The 20,997-nt window shown below is 41.6% G+C and overlaps 1 protein-coding gene across 1 annotated transcript in view; it reads right to left on the bottom strand.

Moving 5' to 3' along the window:
- Window positions 1-20,997, bottom strand: part of MAP3K1 (mitogen-activated protein kinase kinase kinase 1) — an 886,724-nt gene that overhangs the window by 91,486 nt on the left and 774,241 nt on the right. Inside the window, exon 16 of the mRNA XM_044063789.1 lies at window positions 11,772-11,934. Coding sequence (XP_043919724.1) covers window positions 11,772-11,934 — 163 coding nt within the window. The remainder of the gene's footprint in view (window positions 1-11,771; window positions 11,935-20,997) is intronic.

The raw sequence follows: 20,997 nt of genomic DNA, 5'->3' as shown, positions 1-20,997 counted from the left end.
CAGAATCCTCATAAGGTGGAAAAGTGTAATCCTGTTCCTCAGAAGAATCTGAGGAGAGAGAAACCTGGTCAGAGGATGCATAATCCTCCTCTTGTCTTGGTCTTTTATCAGGAAGGGGGTGGGAACCCCTGATAAGGGTAATTAAATCTTCGGCCATCTTAAGCATCTGTTTCTTAGGCATGGGGCCTTGAATTGTAGCCTGAGGTACAGTTTTCTTTGGTTTTAAAGGAGTTTTAAGTTTAGCATAAGATTTAATGTGAGTGTAGTCGGTCTGAATACACCTTCTGCAACCTAAGGTGTTTGCGCTGCACCGGTGTCTAGTTCTGCTCCGGTGTTGGTAGAAGGCTGCGTCGGCCTAGTGGACTCCGCTTGGGAATCCGCAGCTGTCTGGGGTTCCAGTTCTGCGGTCGTCAGGGGCTGCGTAGGCGCCTCACTGAAAACGGGAGAACCGGCGACAGGCCCAACGGAGGCCTCGGTGTCTGGCTTATTCCTACGTTGCCTGTCCTTATCCTTGCATTTTTTATGAGTGGCGGTCGTCGGCTGCTCCGACGGCATGATATAATTAAATTTCCTACCAAAGTAATGCCGTGCGAAGTCAAAACAGCGTTTGATAGTTCGTTTATTAAACCTAGCGCAAAACCGACAAGCTGTGATGTCGTGGTCTGGGCTTAGGCAAGGAATACAATAGGAATGGAAGTCCTTATGAGGTATTTGCTTCCCACAAGAAATGCAACTGTTAACTTTTTCTGACATCGGACTGAGGCAAGAAAATGTTCCCCAACTGGGTACTTAGCTTTAATGAAGACTTCGGACTGAAATTCAAATCGAAAATCTCAGGTGTCGGCCGACCGGCACTTGCAAACTGCTTCTGCTTCGGGCACCGCGCAGCAAGAAAGACTGAAGAAAATGGCGTCGGATGCCTCTTAAATACCTCTGCCGCACTGACATCAGGGAAGAAGCGACAGCAACCGACGCCGGACCAAGACTTTGGAATTCGGGCCGACTGCGGGACTGCCTGACGGCAGGATAACCCAAGTGTGATGACTGCAGCAGGGTAACACGATGAACATCTAGGGGCTGGCAGGGATGCCCTGCAAGACTGAAGAGGCAAACCCTGCCCTGGATATGGAGAAGAGAGGCAGGTGGTAATGTTTGGTAAAAGTGTGAACAGATGTCCAGGTGGCAGCCTCCAGGAAGTCCCTGGTGGGGACTCCTCTGAGGAAAGCTGCAGAGGTGAAGGCTGCTCTGGTGGAGTGAGTCTTGACCCCCTTGGGGGGAGGCTTTCCATGTTCTTTGTAGCAGAAATGGATGCAGTGTGCTAACCACTTGGAAATGGTTTGTTTGGAGATGGCTTTGCCTTCTGCCCCCGTAGAAAAGCTAACCAGCAATTGATCAGACTTTCTGAAGGAATTAGTCCTGTCTAGATAGAATCTGAGCTGTTTGTGCACATCTAGAGAGTGCAGGAACCTTTCACCCTTGTTCTGGGGATTAGGAAAAAAGGTGAGCAAATGAATGGATTGGTTGAGAGCCACAGTGGACACTACCTTGGGCATGAAGGATGGGTTAGTTCTGAGGGATACCCTGTCGGTATGGAAGATGAAGGGTTCTACAGCCATGAGCGCTTGCAGCTTGGAGACTCTTCTGGCCGAAGTGATGGCCAGAAGGAAAGCCGTCTTCCAGGAGAGAAAACTTAGCTCTGCAGAAGAAGCTGGTTCAAAAGGGGGCAGGGTGAGCTTTTCCAACACAAAGTTAAGGTCCCAAGCTGGGATTGGTGCTCTTCTGGGTGGCCTCAACTTGCTAGCCCCTCTTAGGAACTGTTTGATCAAAGGGTGCAAAAAAGAGGGCTGCTCAGTGGGGAAATGAGCAGAGATAGCAGAGGCATGAATTTTTATAGAGGAGAAAGGGGCCACTGCGAGGTAGTTCAGCTAAGTAATCCAGGATGAGAGGGAGGGAGGACTGTGCCGTGTTGGCTCCCTTAGCCTGGATCCAGGTGCAGAACCTTTTCCATTTGTCAGCATACGACTTTCTAGTGCTATTTGTTTGGCCTCACATATAACATCTAGAACCTGTTTACTGAGGTAACAGATTGATCCGGGGTTAGGGAATAAGCCAAGCTGCCAAACTGAGTGTTTGCAATTGGTGATGCATGAATTCCCCTTCTCTCTGGGTCAGCAGGTTTAGAATCTGAGGAAGATGCCACAGTGGCAGTGGGGACAGGCTGCTCAGCAAGGGGTACCAGTGCTGGTGAAGCCAGTCTGGAGCCATAAGAATTGTCCTTGATTTTTCCTCCTTTATTTTGAGCAGTACCCTGGGGATGAGAGGTAGTGGTGGAAAGGTACAGACTGAAAGACTGACCCAGGGGAAGGACAGGGCATCCACTTTCCAAGCCATGCAGTGATGCTCCCTAGTGCATAATTTGCTGAGGCAAAGAGGTCAACCTTTGGGTGCCCCATTTCTGAGTTATTAGGGTGAAGGTTCTTCTTTCGAGCTACCACTCGTGTGGGTCCAGAAGATTTCTGCTTAACTGGTCTGCCAGAGAGTTGAGAGAACCTGGTAGGAATTGTGTTAACAGGTGCAGTTTAATGGCAGAGGCTCTGTGCCAAAGGGTCATGGCCAGCCTGTATAGAGGGTAGGAGCGAGTCCCTCCCTGCTTGTTGATATACCACATCACAGTGGTGTTTGTCTGTTTTGATCAGGAGAGCTCCTGGGGAGAGAAGGGGCTTGAAAGCTATCACGGCATGCTGGACAGCCATCATCTCTTTTTGGCTGATGTGCAGAGGGATTTGCTGCGGGCTCAACTGGCCCTGTATGCATCTGCCATCCAGGTGTGCACCCCAAGCATAGTCTGATGCATCTGTGGTGATGGTCTGGGCAGGGGAGGGGAGTGTTGGTGGTGAGAAAGGTAGTCCCTTGTTGTGGGAGCTTGCTGTTGCCCACCAAAGAAAATCTTTTCTGAGGCAAGGAATTATAGGTATAAGAGTCTCCAGGTCTTGAGAGTGTTGACACCAAAGGCTTTTTAGGTACCATTGAAGTTTTTCTGGCATATGGAATGAGTAGTATGCAAGATGCCATGAACCCCAGAGCTTGCAGGATATTCCTTGCAGATAACTGGGGCCTGGTGGCTAGTTGAGAAAAGTAGGTTGTTAGGAAAATTTGTTTTTCTGGTGTAAGGAATGCCATCTGGGATGCTGTGCTCATGTTTGCTCCCAGGAAGATAATCCTTTGGGTGGGCACCTGTTTGGATTTCTTTACACTGATTGTGCACCCTAGGGAGGTTAGTAGGCTAAGTGCTTGAGTAGCGTTTCCTGGCTGCCTGCCTGAATAAGGCAGTCATCTAAGTATGGGTAAATCTGGATATTCTTTCTTTGCAAAAGGCAATGGTCAGAGCTAGACATTTTGTGAAAACGCTGGCAGCAGTAGATAAGCCAAAGGGAAGTGCAGAAAACTGAAAGTGTTGAGATCCTGCCCTGAAACTGAGATATTTCCTGCATGATTCCCTGATAGGAATGTGAAGGTAGGCCTCTTTTAGATCTAGGGTGGCTAGCCAAGCATCCTTGGAGAGCATGGGTAGCAGCTGCTGGAGGGTGAGCATTTTGAATTTTGGGTTCACCAGGAAGGTGTTTAGAATGGACAGATCGAGGATGGGGTGCCAGGTGCCCTCTTTTCTGGGCACCAGAAAAAGTCTGGAGTAAAAACCTTGGCCTATCTGTTCTGCAGGAATGTGCTCTAATGCCCTCATAGAAAGCAGGGAAAGGATTTGCTTTTGAGCCTCTGCTCACTGGTTTGGAGGTATATCTGGGAACCCTTTTGGGGTTGGAAGGGTGTGGAAGGAAAATTTATATCCCTGAGACACTATGTTGAGAACCCAGTGGTCGTTGGTAATGGTGGCTCAGGTGCTTTTGTGAAAGGAGAGTTTTCCTCCTAGGGGTAAGTGAAGGTGGGCATAGGCAGGGGGTGCGGGAGTGGAGTCACTTTGAGTTCTTACCATAAGAGGGTGGCTTAGGACTCCCTGGTTTTGAAGTGGAGGTAGTCCACTGCTTAGATCTCTGCATTCACTGCGGCTGCTGTCTGGGGGGTCTGGTTCCCTGGGGCCTGGGCTAGACGCTTAGTGGGAGAAGGAAAGGGCCAGTGCTTGGTGGGACAATGTCTGCTGAACCTGGGTGGCTGGACCTGTAAGAAATTCTTAATTATCTGCATAGATTTAACTTTTTCTTCCATATTTTTTAAGACCTCTTCTGCCTTAGTGCCATAAGTTGTCTTTGTGCAAGGGGGCATCCAACAATTTAGATTTGACATGGTTTGGCAGAGGCTGTTCCTTAAGCCATGCATGCCTTCTAATGACAGATCCAGTGACTGCTGCCCTGCAGGAAGCTTCTAGGGTGTCAAAACCACAGTGCAAGGTGTGTTTAGTTACTTGACTTGCAGAATGCATTAACTCTTTTAACTCTTTTTGCTTGAGGAGTTCCAGGGTATGTCGCTGAAATTTTAGCATATAGAACTGACAATTTAGTGCCGTTGATAGCAAGAGTAGCTAGCTGAGGTGTATACTTTTTTACCCAATCTGTCTAGTGCTCGGAAATCCCTATCTGAGGGGGTGGGATTCTTAGCAGAGGTTGCTTTAATCCCTTTAGGCCCTTGAGAAATTATCTCAGTGTCAGCAGTAGGATTTTTAAAAAGAAATTTGTGTGAGTCAGGGACTCTATAGTACCTGACTGGTTTTCTGGGTGCTGGAGGGAGGGTGTCATAGGAGTCGAGCTGGATTCCAGGAAAACATTCTCCACAACATCCAGGACTGGGGGGATGGCCAAGGGTCTGTGCTGTGGAAGATCTAAGAATTCCCTGAGTCTCTTTTTAGACTGAGGGTAGTCTTGACTCTCCCATTGGAAATGCTCTCTTAAGGTATGAAGGGTTTCCCCAAAGGAAAAATCCTCTGGGGGAGAGGCTGAAGGGATGAAGTCCTCTGCATCAGAATCCTCATAAGTAGAGAGGGGTTGCATGTCTTCATATTCAGATGCATCAGTTATCTGACTCTTGTTCAGACAAAACTACAGGGGGCAGATCTCTTTTCCTTTTGGAGAGGGTAGCTTGGCTTCCACTGATCAGCATGATAAGATCTTCTGCCATTTTAAGCATCTGAAACTGAGGCAAGTAAGCAGGTGCCTGAGATTGGGTCGTTGGTTTCTTGGGTGTGGTTCGTACCGTGGGCCTAAGAAACTCTGTTGTTTTCGAAAGAACAGTAGTCGTAAAAGAAGACGTTAGTTTGTGTCGAGAATCGGTATTGCGAAGGACTTCCTTGTAAGCCGATGCCTCTTCAGAGGCTCCAGACCCGTCCAAGGTAGAGACGACCGCAGGATCCTTAGTCGGTGAAGAGTTTTGTGGAATACCTGACTCCAAAAGGGTCTTGGTAGCGGCCTGCGAATCCACAGAAGTGGGCATCAGGGGCTGCGAAAGCACCTCTCTGAGGACTGGAGAACTGACAACTAGCTTAACAGTAGCGTCGTCGATGGGTTTGGACCTGTGGGGTCTGTCTCTGTCTTTATCTTTATGTTTTTTCGGAAGATCTGCTGCTAGATGGCTTACCGAAACCACATCGGAATTCGAGGACTGTAAGCGAAAATATCTAGCTACAATAAGGGCCCGACGATGGATAGTTCTGGCGTGGAACAAAGCACAGAAGCGACAACAGGGGACGTCATGGTCTGGCCCTAAACAAGTGACGCAGTAAGAATGAAAGTCTCGGTGTGGTATTTGTCTTCCTCAGGCGAGACGATTATTAACTTTGTCTGACATTGGTTAGTGAAAGAAGAAAGGATCCCCAATGGGGTACTTAGTTTTAGAAGATTTCAACTTCAAATCGGTAGACGAAACTCAGGTAGCGGCCAACCGGGACTCTTGCGAACTGCTTCTGCTTTGGGCTCCACGGAAAGAAAGAAAGACTGATGTAATGGCATCGGCTGCCTTACTTTATACTACTGATGACCTGACATCAGTCCTGAAGTGACAGCAACAGACTCAGAAATACTACGCCTCTGGTATTTGGGCCGGCCAACGGCTACCCTGGCAGGGATAACCCAAATGTGATGACTGCAACAGTGAAACACGAAAAACATATGCACCAGTTTTGTTTTTCTGCTGACAAACATTAAAATTTTGAACATACAACAGTTTGTGGAGTGCTGGTCTTTTAGTGGTGGAGTTGTATTCTGAACTGCGCACTTGTCATTGGGTTTGTGCACCCATGGTTGTTTGAGTTCATATATATATATATATATATATATATATATATATATATATATATATATATATCTACATACACACACACACATGGCCGACATCACATCACCGACAACCGAAATCTCGACAGCTGAAGAAAACCATAAAAAAGAACATAAAATTCCCTTTCAACTGCTAGCAGGAGGGCTCCCCTCCCTGCACACCCCCATAATTTTAATATACCAACTCCGAGATCGCACTACAGTGCAGGAATGGAAATCTTTCTATTCTGCACTATAGTGAGACGCCGGTTCCGCACTGTCGGCATTCCGAATGTCGATCATATGGTGTCGGCATTCTGGAGTGTCGGCAAAGTCAGGTAGACCGATATATATATATATATATGTGTATGTATATACATACACACATATCTATACATATTTTATATATATATATATATATATATATATATATATATATATATATATATATATATATATATATATATATATATATATATATATATATATATATATATATATATATATATATATACATATTTTATATATATATATATATATATATATATATATATATATATATATATATATATATATATACATATTTTATATATATATATATATATATATATACATATTTTATATATATATACATATTTTATATATATATACATATATATATATATATATATATATATATATATATATATATATATATATATATGCATATATATATATATATATATATATATATATATATATATATATATATATATATATATATATATATATATATATATATAAAATAAAGTGACCTGAAGAGGGCTGTGCACAAGACATGCCCTCGCAGTCTGACAGATTTGGAGCACGTTTGCAAGGAAGAGTGGGCAAACACTGCCAAGTCAAGATGTGTCATGCTGATAGACTCCTACCCAGGAAGGCTGAATGCTGTAATTAAAAGGTGCTTCAAGAAAGTATTAGTTTAAGGGTGTGCACATTTATGCAACCAGCTTATTGCACATTTTTTATTTTTTATATTTTTACCCTAACATATTTATTTATTTTTCAACTGAATTGTACACGTTACATGTCAAATTAAAGGTGGGAAAAGTTTTGAAATGATTTATTGTGGTCTCATTTTATATATCACATAAACCAGGCATTTTAACAGGGGTGTGTACACTTTTTATATCCACTGTACACACATATTATATATATATATATATATATATATATATATATATATATATATATATTTACATACACACACACATACACACATATGCTATATATATATATATATATATATATATATATATATATATATGTATATATACACACATACATATATATATATATATATATATATATACACACACATACATATAGATATATACATACACACACATTATATATATATATATATATATATATATATATATATATATATATATATATATATATACACACATACACACACACACACACACACACACACACATACATACATACATACATATATATATATATATATATATATATATATATATATATATATATATATATATAAACACACACGCTCAATATACAGAACTCATATTATGTAGACACCTACATACCACAAACACACGGGTCTACATTACAACATCAAAGTTTCAAACCTTCGAATGTTTTAATACTGACCCCTATTCAGCGAATGCTGAAAATATTGAAGCAACAGAAAACAGAATTTTTCCTAGGGAAGGAATTCAGTTGTCTGTTTCTGTTGGTTCGGTATTTTCAGCACTGTGGTGGAAAGTTATGGGTTGGGTTCAGGTAAGTGTGCGATTGAGCGCGGGTTAGGTTAGTTAAGGTTAGGGTGCGGGTTAGGTATGTGTGTGATTGTGTGGACGTGAGAGTTAGGGTGGGTTAGGTGAGTTAGGTTACGGCGTGGGTTAGGTAAGTGTGCGATTGTGGACGTGAGGGTTAGGGGTAGGTGAGTTAGGGTTAGGGAGAGGGTGAGGTGAGTGTGCGATAGTGACGGACCTTAGGGTTAGGGTTAAGGTAAGTGGATAGTTAGTGGTGTATGTATAGTTTAGTGTAGGGTTAGGTGTAAGATTTTAGGTGTATGTGTGTGGATTGCTGTTTGTTTGGTGTGCTTGTGTTGTGTGTATGTTTTGGAACAGCACATTTTTTCCCTAGGAAAAATTCCCTGTTCTGTATGTTCAATGTTTTCAGCTTTCACTGAATAGGGGTCGATATTAGAACATTCGAAGTTTTGAAACTTCGATGTGCTAATATAGACCCAAACACACACAGACTGTTAAAAATATATTCAAATACAGAGCATAAATAGTACACTGTATGTGAAAGCAGCCACAGCCAAATCTATAAAGAATGGTCAATCTGCAGGGAATAGTCCTTTGGCTCAAGAAGTCATCCCACAACACCAAGGCAAGGCTTAGATGTACAGAGGATTCTGCTTTCAGCACCAATTCTGAAATTCTTACTGCAATATGAAATTAATTTGCTCTCACCTGCCATCCACTCTACAAAAGATTGTAGTTGCATTTCTCACATGTAGCACCTAACATTCTTATGATATTTGGATGGTTCAAGTGATTCATCATCCTGATCTCTTCCCGTAAGGTCTCCACCACTTCTTCTTGCTCCGAGGATGTATTTCTTACATATGTTACCTAGGCAGGAAGCAAATCACACACACAGAAATTAAGACAGGGCTTCTATTTTGAGCTGATAAGCTGACACAAAGTTAATATGTACTGATATCAAAAAGATACACACCATTTTAAAATGTAGCACATCAGCAATTCACAGAGAAAAGCTAAGTGAAGCACTTACCAGTAGAGCTTAAAAAGGAACATTTCTTCATTTACCCACAACATATGGGCATTTTTACCTTCTTTGGTTCCCCATCTGAGCAATTTTCCCAGCAATACCTGTTTTGTCAGTCTAGCAGACATCTGTCCTATTTAAAATGTATAATGGCCACGCAACAGAGCTATCTCTGATGCTTCCAAAGAACTTATCTTCTCCAAAGGAAAGTGGGGTCTTCTACTATTAGGGGAAGACAAAGGAGATTACCTATGAAATGCAAACCCTCAAAGAAGTATAACAATAAAACTTGTCTACCTAAACACAGTTAACAAAACTAGCAATGAGCAGGAAAACAAGATGATCACAGATGAGGAAATGCTTCCTTTCAAGGAACTAATTACTTGAGAAGTTATTTCATCAGTTATCCATAATATGTGTGTAGAAGCCTAAGAAGTAGTGTCCACAATCCCTGACATTGGAAGAATGTCAAACTATACAACTTTGGATAGTTCCAGAGAAACTGGCCATGTTCCAACACTAGTAACCCAGTCTCTAATGTCTGGTAAATATGAAACCCCTCATCTGAAGGCAGCCTCTTATCTAGTGAATAAACACCCTTAAATGCAGAAAAAGCTGCTGCTGAAAATGGTGACATGAATGATCACCACTCCCTACTACAAAGACCTACCATGGAGATTACAACAGAAAAACTATATACGCATGAGACTACAACACAAGTATACAAATATCCAGCCACTGTGATATGGTCTGCTGGCAAAAATAAGCAAGATGATATGCTTCCAGACATAGGCAGCTTTATTCACATAAAACTGGTGCTACCTGTACAGTGAGCACAAGGGGGTGTGTAGTTCAACGGACAGTGTCTTGGGCTTCTAGTGAAATAGTAAAAGACATTTAAAGGTTGTAGGATTGAGTTCCACCAGAGTAGAGTTTTGTTGTGGGATGGCATAACTGTTAACATGTTTGCCTCAGATACAGAGGTACATGGTTTGATTCTCACCAGGAAAATTGATTAGGCTTAAAATGCTGAACAAGGGCAGTTACCCTAGACTTACCTATGAACCTATAAAAAGTCTCTCTCCCCCCTTGTTTTCATGCTTTTAATACTGATAAGAAGCTGTATGGACCAATATAAAATTTTCTTAGAAACTACTTTCAGGCTAAATAAATGCTCACTTTTAATGTTGGCCTGCCTTAATTGATTTATCACATTACATATAGTTTTGTAGTTCTGATATTTTCTGGCAGATAACTACAGCTACCAAAAATATAGTCTTTCAGGACAACTTATTTTCAGCAGATTGTACAAGTTCCAGTGGACTGTAGTGTTCATTTTCATAAAAAAATAAAATTCCTTACCTGTTGGGGGGTGGATCTTAAATGCAAACGCTCCTATAAAAATTATTAATTTATATCAAGGAAGCTAGAGTAGGCCAAAGCAGACATGCAGACATGTTGACAAAGCCGACATGCATTCTGATAAACAATACACAAAGCCTGATTCATATAGGGAAGTGAAGAAGCTCTTGGAGTCAGGAAAATATGGTAGAAAGGAGAAAAGGGATTTTTTTTTCTTCTGCTCATAAACCAAAAACTTGTGCTACCTGCTCACACATTCTTACTTGTTTGGGTACCATGAGGGCACACATACACACACACACACACACACACACACACATACATACATACATATATATATATATATATATATATATATATATATATATATATATATATATATATAAACACACACGCTCAATATACAGAACTCATATTATGTAGACACCTACATACCACAAACACACGGGTCTACATTACAACATCAAAGTTTCAAACCTTCGAATGTTTTAATACTGACCCCTATTCAGCGAATGCTGAAAATATTGAAGCAACAGAAAACAGAATTTTTTCCTAGGGAAGGAATTCAGTTGTCTGTTTCTGTTGGTTCGGTATTTTCAGCACTGTGGTGGAAAGTTATGGGTTGGGTTCAGGTAAGTGTGCGATTGAGCGCGGGTTAGGTTAGTTAAGGTTAGGGTGCGGGTTAGGTATGTGTGTGATTGTGTGGACGTGAGAGTTAGGGTGGGTTAGGTGAGTTAGGGTTACGGCGTGGGTTAGGTAAGTGTGCGATTGTGTGGACGTGAGGGTTAGGGCGGGGTAGGTGAGTTAGGGTTAGGGAGAGGGTGAGGTGAGTGTGCGATAGTGACGGACCTTAGGGTTAGGGTTAAGGTAAGTGGATAGTTAGTGGTGTATGTATAGTTTAGTGTAGGGTTAGGTGTAAGATTTTAGGTGTATGTGTGTGGATTGCTGTTTGTTTGGTGTGCTTGTGTTGTGTGTATGTTTTGGAACAGCACATTTTTCCCCTAGGAAAAAATTGGCTGTTCTGTATGTTCAATGTTTTCAGCTTTCACTGAATAGGGGTCGATATTAGAACATTCGAAGTTTTGAAACTTCGATGTGCTAATATAGACCCAAACACACACAGACTGTTAAAAATATATTCAAATACAGAGCATAAATAGTACACTGTATGTGAAAGCAGCCACAGCCAAATCTATAAAGAATGGTCAATCTGCAGGGAATAGTCCTTTGGCTCAAGAAGTCATCCCACAACACCAAGGCAAGGCTTAGATGTACAGAGGATTCTGCTTTCAGCACCAATTCTGAAATTCTTACTGCAATATGAAATTAATTTGCTCTCACCTGCCATCCACTCTACAAAAAGATTGTAGTTGCATTTCTCACATGTAGCACCTAACATTCTTATGATATTTGGATGGTTCAAGTGATTCATCATCCTGATCTCTTCCCGTAAGGTCTCCACCACTTCTTCTTGCTCCGAGGATGTATTTCTTACATATGTTACCTAGGCAGGAAGCAAATCACACACACAGAAATTAAGACAGGGCTTCTATTTTGAGCTGATAAGCTGACACAAAGTTAATATGTACTGATATCAAAAAGATACACACCATTTTAAAATGTAGCACATCAGCAATTCACAGAGAAAAGCTAAGTGAAGCACTTACCAGTAGAGCTTAAAAAGGAACATTTCTTCATTTACCCACAACATATGGGCATTTTTACCTTCTTTGGTTCCCCATCTGAGCAATTTTCCCAGCAATACCTGTTTTGTCAGTCTAGCAGACATCTGTCCTATTTAAAATGTATAATGGCCACGCAACAGAGCTATCTCTGATGCTTCCAAAGAACTTATCTTCTCCAAAGGAAAGTGGGGTCTTCTACTATTAGGGGAAGACAAAGGAGATTACCTATGAAATGCAAACCCTCAAAGAAGTATAACAATAAAACTTGTCTACCTAAACACAGTTAACAAAACTAGCAATGAGCAGGAAAACAAGATGATCACAGATGAGGAAATGCTTCCTTTTCAAGGAACTAATTACTTGAGAAGTTATTTCATCAGTTATCCATAATATGTGTGTAGAAGCCTAAGAAGTAGTGTCCACAATCCCTGACATTGGAAGAATGTCAAACTATACAACTTTGGATAGTTCCAGAGAAACTGGCCATGTTCCAACACTAGTAACCCAGTCTCTAATGTCTGGTAAATATGAAACCCCTCATCTGAAGGCAGCCTCTTATCTAGTGAATAAACACCCTTAAATGCAGAAAAAGCTGCTGCTGAAAATGGTGACATGAATGATCACCACTCCCTACTACAAAGACCTACCATGGAGATTACAACAGAAAAAAAACTATATACGTGCGAGACTACAACACAAGTATACAAATATCCAGCCACTGTGATATGGTCTGCTGGCAAAAATAAGCAAGATGATATGCTTCCAGACATAGGCAGCTTTATTCACATAAAACTGGTGCTACCTGTACACGAAGTGAGCACAAGGGGGTGTGTAGTTCAACGGACAGTGTCTTGGGCTTCTAGTGAAATAGTAAAAGACATTTAAAGGTTGTAGGATTGAGTTCCACCAGAGTAGAGTTTTGTTGTGGGATGGCATAACTGTTAACATGTTTGCCTCGTATACGAGAGGTACATGGTTTGATTCTCACCAGGGAAAATTGATTAGGCTTAAAATGCTGAACAAGGGCAGTTACCCTAGACTTACCTATGAACCTATAAAAAGTCTCTCTCCCCCCTTGTTTTCATGCTTTTAATACTGATAAGAAGCTGTATGGACCAATATAAAATTTTCTTAGAAACTACTTTCAGGCTAAATAAAATGCTCACTTTTAATGTTGGCCTGCCTTAATTGATTTATCACATTACATATAGTTTTGTAGTTCTGATATTTTCTGGCAGATAACTACAGCTACCAAAAATATAGTCTTTCAGGACAACTTATTTTCAGCAGATTGTACAAGTTCCAGTGGACTGTAGTGTTCATTTTCATAAAAAAATAAAATTCCTTACCTGTTGGGGGGTGGATCTTAAATGCAAACGCTCCTATAAAAATTATTAATTTATATCAAGGAAGCTAGAGTAGGCCAAAGCAGACATGCAGACATGTTGACAAAGCCGACATGCATTCTGATAAACAATACACAAAGCCTGATTCATATAGGGAAGTGAAGAAGCTCTTGGAGTCAGGAAAATATGGTAGAAAGGAGAAAAGGGATTTTTTTTTCTTCTGCTCATAAACCAAAAACTTGTGCTACCTGCTCACACATTCTTACTTGTTTGGGTACCATACGACAGTCATTTAGATCCATGCCATAACTTGTGGCTGTTTTAAACTGTGATAAGCCTTCAAGGACAACCACATCAATCACAGCTCCTTCATGATGACATTTAAACAGTCCAGTGGCAGATACAAAAAGTCTTAAAGAAAAGTGCACAAACAGTGGACTCTCCAAACACAACCTGACATACCTGCTGCAATAATCTGACTTTAATATTTCCTTTGAAGCTATTCAGTGGAATCTGCCAATATACACTTGTCAAAATCATTTTTTTTTCAGGTGAAATTGTGGTCAAATGCTTGTGGGGACTAGTACCACCACAGCACTTCTGTCCAACTGGTCCTCTTCAAGTGTATTATGGCATATGGAACCACAGTTATAAGAGACAATGTACTCTACAGTGATGCTGTTGTCCCTTGCTACTGTCAACTCCTTTCAAAACTCTGCAAAGAAATCTAGAATTTCTTCCAGAAGTAGAAACGCCTTGTACTGATTCGCAAAGTACCAAGTATAAATTCTCCTATGTTCACAGTTAACATTATGGTCTGTGGGCACATGCAAAACCATGTCTCAGTTGCCGAAAAGTTGCTGAGAGAGTCACTGACCATTAGATAATTGTTCAGAAAGAAAAATAAATGCAAACATTCTTCAGTATAGTATGTGACAATATATAGGGGACATGTTTTTGTGAAAGCTTCTGGCTAGGCCAAAAGGGAGGGAGAAGAACTTGGAACTGTTCCTTCAATACTGTGAACCTTATGAACATCCTCTGATATGGATGGAAGGAATCTGAAAACAGACATCTTTCATGTCCACTGTAATCATCTAAGCCCCTTTTGGGTTTAGTAGCAGCACTAGGAATTGAAATTTTGAACTTCTGTACATTTACAAAGCTTGGTTATGGCTACTGACCAAGAAGTGCTCTGAGTGAGTCATACTTATGGGGAAGGTAAACAGTACGAATAGAATCCTGCTAATACGAATAGAAACCTGCTACCTGAGGAGAAATGAGCAGTGGTTTTATGGTCTTTTTTTCCTGCACTGAGTTCTGAACCTGGTACAAGGCTACAAAAAGGCAGTTCTGAAGTGTTTTGGGTAGCTCAGGTTGCTGATAAAATGTAAAGCACATTACTTCTAAAACTAACCTGTTTCCACAGAATGCCAGTTTTTCACATAAGGCAGAACACTTCTGGCCTACCACTGTGAGGTCTGGACAACTATACACTGGAAGGGAGAGTTAAGGGACCTGGAAAATGTCTGTTTTCCCTCTTGTAAGAAGATGCAGCTATTTCTGGGTAGCTGGGAGTCCTGGTAGGCTTATTCTTTCCTTTCTTTTTCTGTTTCTGCTAATCCATTTTCCCCTTTTCAAAAGCTCAAAAAAATATGTGGAAAGTCTCATTCAAAATGACGCTCTCAGGATGGAAGAACAATATTAATTATCTAGGTATCATTATTGAATCTAATTATAAAACTTCACTCACATCTAATTATCAACAAAGTACAGTTGTGTACACTTACCACAAATGTAGATGCTCGAGTGTATTCACTGTTGCAGTCATTACATTTGGGTAATCCTGCTGGCAGGTTGCACTCAGTAGGCCTGAATTCCAAAGTCTTGGGTCCTGCGTCGGCTGCTGTCGCCCCTTCCCTGACGTCAGGGGTATAAAAGAAGCAGCCAACGCCATTTTCTTCAGTTTTTCTTGCCCCAGGTGTCAGGTGCCCCCTAAAAGGGTAGGCAAAATTTATATATATATATATATATATATATATATATATATATATATATCTATAAATACATGTGCCAATATAAACTCTACCTTCATCTACAAGCAAATACACCACATAGGTTGTATAAATCAGAGAAGGAAAGATAAGTTCCAGCATAAGAAAGGGGGATGGCGGGTGGACTGCAACAGTGAATACACTCGAACACCTATATTTATGATAAGTGTACACAACTGTACTATGTTCTTCATGTTTCACTGTTGTAGTCATTACATTTGGGTAGAGTCCCAAAGCTATGGTTGGGAGGCTGGAGCTAAACAGCATTAGGAGCGGCTATAAGGCCCTGCAGAACTGCAGTGGCAAACCTGCCCTGGATTTAGAGTAGAGTGGCAGATGATAGTGCTTTGTAAAGGTGTGCACTGAACTCCAAGTAGCAGCCTCCAAAATGTCTTTGGTTGGCACTCCCCTGAGAAAGGCTGCTGAAGTGGCTGCAGCTCTGGCTGAATGTGGCCTAATGCCCTTAGGTACTGGCTTGCCATGTTGCAAATAGCAGAAATAAATGCAGTGGCCTATCTACTTTGAAATAGTCTGCTTTCAGATAGCCTTTCCTTGTGATCCTGCAGCATATGCCACTAGTAATTGCTCTGTTTTCCTGAAAACGTTGTTTCTGTCCAAGTAGAATCTAAGCTGTCTGTGTACGTCCAAGGAATGCAGAATTCTCTCCCCCTTGTTCTGTGGATTTGGGTAAAAAGTTGGCAGATGAATAGTTTGGTTAAGAGCCACACTGGACACCACTTTATGAATAAATGTCGGGTTTGTCCTCAGAGAAACCCTGTCTGGATAAAACATGATAAAAGGTTCCACAGCCATGAGTGCCTGTAGCTCTGAAACTCGTCTTGCAGAAGTTATTGCTAGGAGCTGAGCTGTTTTCCAAGATAAAAACTTTATATCAGCAGTAGCCGCTGGCTCAAAAGGAGGCAGGGTGAGATTTTCTAAGACATAGTTGAGGTCCCATGCAGGTATTGGTGATCTCCTTGGGGGCCTTAAATTTTTGGCTCCTCTGAGGTACTGCTTTAATAAAGGATGAGAAAAGATTGGTGGCTCTGTATTGTAATGAGCCGAAATGGCAGAGGCATGAATTTTAATTGATGAAAAAGACAGGCCTTTGTCCAGCATCTCAGTTAAGTATTGCAAAATCTGAGGAATATTTGGTACAGCTGTATCAGTTCCTTGTGCCTGGTTCCAAGCACAGAATCTCTTCCATTTTCCAGCATAAGATTTTCTACTGCTAGGCCTTCTGGCTTCCAAAATGACATCCGTCACAGCTTTACTGAGAAGTGTGTTTTGTATGATTACATTATCCGCCATGCTGACAGGTTTAAGGTCCTGAGTTGGCTGTGCAGGATCCGATTGTTTTGCTGGGACAGTAGATGGGGTATTTGAGGTAAGGTCCAAGCTGGGCAATAAGACAAGTTCCTTAGGATTGGATACCAGTACTGGCGGGGCCAGTCTGGGGCAATCAGTATCATTTTTGGCTTCTCCTATCTGACCTTTAGGAGTACCTTAGGGAGTAGTGGCAGTGGAGGAAAGGCATACACTGATAGGTTTTTCCAGCTGAAAGATAGGGCATCCATTTTCCATGCTTGTCTGTGATAAGTCCTTGTGCAGAATCTATTTAGTTGGTAGTTGTGAGGGAAGGCAAATAGATCTATGTCTGGGCATCCCCAACTCCTTGTTATCATGCTGAAGACTTGTGGATCCAGTTGCCACTCATGGGGATCCATGAGGTTTCTGCTTAGTTCGTCTGACAGAGTATTTTCCTTTCCTGGCAGGAATTGTGCCTGTAGATGTAGTTGGTAAGTCAATGCTGTGTCCCACAAAGTCATGGCTAGTCTGCAAAGTGGGTAAGAATGTGTGCCCCTCTGTTTGTTTATATACCACATGACCGTGGTGTTGTCTGTCTTTATCAGTAGATTCCCGGATGAAGTAGGTCCTTGAAGGCTGTCAGGGCATTTTGAACAGCTAGCATCTCTTTTTGATTGATATGTAGATGCATTTGGTTTGAGGACCATGTGCCCTGAATGCATCTTCCTGCCATGTGGGCCCCCCCAGGCATAATCTGATGCATCCGTTGTTAGTGTCTGCCTGACTGGGGGTAATGTGAATGGCTGTCCCTTGTTCTGGTGACAAGCCTTCGCCCACCATCGAAATTCCTGTTGCAGGCAGGGAATGAGAGTAATCATTGTCTCCAGGTTGTGGCAATGTTGAGTCCAAACACTTTTTAGGTACCATTGAAGTTTCCTCATATGCAGTCTTGCATATGGAATTAGTAGGATGCAGGATGCCATGAAGCCCAAAGCCTGCAGAATTTTTCTTGCAGATAACTGGGCCTTTGTTGCCAACATTTTGAAATAGGTAGTCAGTTGCCTTTGTTTGTCTGGTGTGAGATAAGCCATCTGGGCAGTTGTACTTAAGCTTGCACCCAGGAATATTATCTCTTGAGAGGGTACTAGTTTTGATTTCTTTTTGTTGACTGTGTACCCTAGGCATGTTAGAAGTCTTTTCACAAATGCCAGATGCTGTAGAAGAATGTCCTTGTTCTCTGCTTGAATTAGACAGTCGTCCAAGTAAGGATATATTTGTATTCCTCTTTGTCTGCAGAATGCAATTTGTAAAGACCCTGGGCGCAGTAGATAAGCCAAAGGGCAGTGCAGAGAATTGGTAATGCATTAAGCCAGCCTTGAATCTGAGGTATCTTCTGCATGATTGCTCGATTGCAAGGGATAATTGGCTAAGCTTAAAATGGCTCGCAAGGGCAGTTAGCTTAGTACTAATCTATGAACTTATGAACCTACTGGGACATGCAGGTATGCCTCTTTTAGGTCTAAAGTCACAAGCCAAGAATTCTTGCCCAGCATGGGCAGAAGCTGCTGCAAAGTCAACATTTTGAATTTTGGTATATCCAGGAATGTGTTCAGAATAGATAGGTGCAGTATTGGTCTCCAGGTCTTGTTCTTTCTGGGTACCAAGAACAGCCTTGAGTAAAATCCTTGTCCCTGCTCTTGCTCTGGTACTTGTTGAATGGCCCCCATGTCCATGAGGGACGAGACTTGTTTTTGTGCCTCTGCCCATTGACTTTTTGGCAGATCTGGCCAGCTATTTGCCTTTGGCAGGGTATGGAAAAGGAATTTGTAGCCTTGTGACACTATGTTTAGAACCCACTTGTCCTGGGTTATAATGTGCCAATTTTGAGAAAAAAGTGCAAATTTTCCCCCTAAGACAGCTGCTAGCAGATAAATGCTTGGTGCAGGCAGGGGGAAGTCATTGGGACTGTTTCTTGTAGGGTTGTGATTTATCTTCTCCATGAAATTTCAAGGATTATGCCCTTTTCCCCCACTGTGGTACGATCCTGGAAACAGAATATATAGTTAGGGGGGGTGTGGGGGCGGGGCCCCCCCACATACTTCAAACATTTTAAACCATAAACATGGATACTTATAACTGCAATGAATAACTCTTTGCAAAAAACAATATTTACCTGAACTATGTGGGGGGCTACGCCCCCCAACTATATATTCTAACTCCATGATCGCACTACAGTGGGGAAAAGGGCATTTATCATTCACTGTAATGTTTAGGTGTTATGAGTTTTCAGTCAAATAGGTTTTCAGTGTTTTGAAATTTCGGTGTTATGGTCTCAGTCAAATGAGTTTCTATCAAATGAACTTTCGATCATATGAAGTAGACCCATATATATATATATATATATATATATATATATATATATACATACACACACACACACACATATATACTAATCAGTACCAGAATACAACGTTGGTAGGCCCTAAGCCTATTCAATTCACGAGGCAGGAAGGGAATCATAGCACAAATAGCCAAAACCAAATAATTCCTCTCAATCCTCCAGGAAGGGGGGACGGTGGGAAGGATGCAAGAAAGAAGGCGAGATCATGGACAACAAACATGGAACATTATGGTGAGTACATAATTTCTTTATGTTATGTTGTCCCTATCTTGCCTTCATTCTTGCTTGGTGGGACAGCTTACCCAGCACCTTCTTTCTCGGGTGGCTCAAGGGAACAGACTCTTCAGAACCGTGGAACCAAAGGATGCCCTGTTCCGGGAGGCTACATCTACCTTGTAATGAGTGATAAAGGTATGAGGATTAACCCAAGTTGCTGCTGCACAAATTGAGTCCAAAGGCAGTCTAGCCTGAAATGCCGTAGAGGTAAATAAAGCTCTAGTGGAATGCCCACAAATTTTTCCTGGAAGTTGCTTACCTTGTGAACTACAGACATAGGTGATGGTGTCTGCAAGACATTTTGATAAGGTTATTTTTGAGAATGAAGTACCCTTTCTGTTTTCTGGAAAATATATAAACAATTGGTCGGATTTTCTTAAGTCTTTTGTCCTGTGCAAGTAGAAACATAACTGCCTAAGCACATCCAGTTGTTGGAGTCTATATTCTGCCTCGTTGCTATGACATGGGAAGAAAACAGGGAGTTCTATTGACTGATTTAAATTGGACTCGGAGCAAGCTTTTGGTAGAAAGGATGGATTAGTTCCGAGAGAAACTCTGTCTTTGTGAAAAATTAATAAGGGGGACGAATGGAGAGAGCTTGTAACTCTGATACCCTCCAAGCTGAGTCAAGAAGATTGTTTTTCAAGTCAAGAACTTCAGAGGACAGGTAGCAGCCGGTTTGAAAGGAGGGAGACTCAAGGAAGCTAAAATTAAGTTTAGATCCCAAGGAGGAGGTGGTTCTCTTATTGGGGGCCTCAAGAGGAAAGTACCTTTCAGGAAAGCTTTGCATAATCTGTGGGGCATAACGTTTGAGCCCATTTCTCCAACATAATAATTGGAAATAGCAGCTAGCTGAACTCAAATTGTAGCTGTGGCTGCCCCTTGGTTAAAAGTCTCAGTCAGGAATCCCAGGATTTTCGAAATGGGTGCAGTAAAGGGATCAATATGATTTTTGGTTGCCCAAGAAGAGAAACCTGTTCCATTTGCTGGCATAAATCTTTCTAGTTGTAGATTTGTGAGAAGAGATCAAAAAGTCGTACTGCAGGGGAAATGTCAGGAAGCCTGGCTAAGATGGGAATTGGAGAACCCAAGCTGTCAGCTTGAGGGTCTGAATAGAAGGGCGGAGCGTTCTTGACTGATGTATCAGAAGATCTGGAACTGGGTCCAGGATCCAAGGCTCCTCCTGGAGATGGGGCCAAAGGAAGGGGAATCAAATCTGAAGAGGCCAGTAAGATACTATGAGGATTAGCTTGCAACCCAGCGATTTTGCTTTCTGAAGAACTTTGGGTATTAGAGGGAATGGGGGAAAAGCATAACGAAGTCCCGGGGGGGCAATTGTGAACACGTTTATATCACGTTATCGAATAACGAACGCTATTTCATCAGCCCCAAAACATCTAAACATGAAAATATCGAACATTCAGAACAGCGATTTTTTTTCTGATGAAAAAAATTTGCTGCTCCGAAACACATACACACAACACAAGCACATCAAAC

This window comes from Protopterus annectens, chromosome 2.part2, assembly GCF_019279795.1.
Source record: "Protopterus annectens isolate FY-2018-M chromosome 2.part2, PAN1.0, whole genome shotgun sequence".
In the NCBI taxonomy this organism is placed as follows: Eukaryota; Metazoa; Chordata; order Ceratodontiformes; family Protopteridae; genus Protopterus; species Protopterus annectens.
This window is presented reverse-complemented; position numbering and strand designations above follow the sequence as displayed.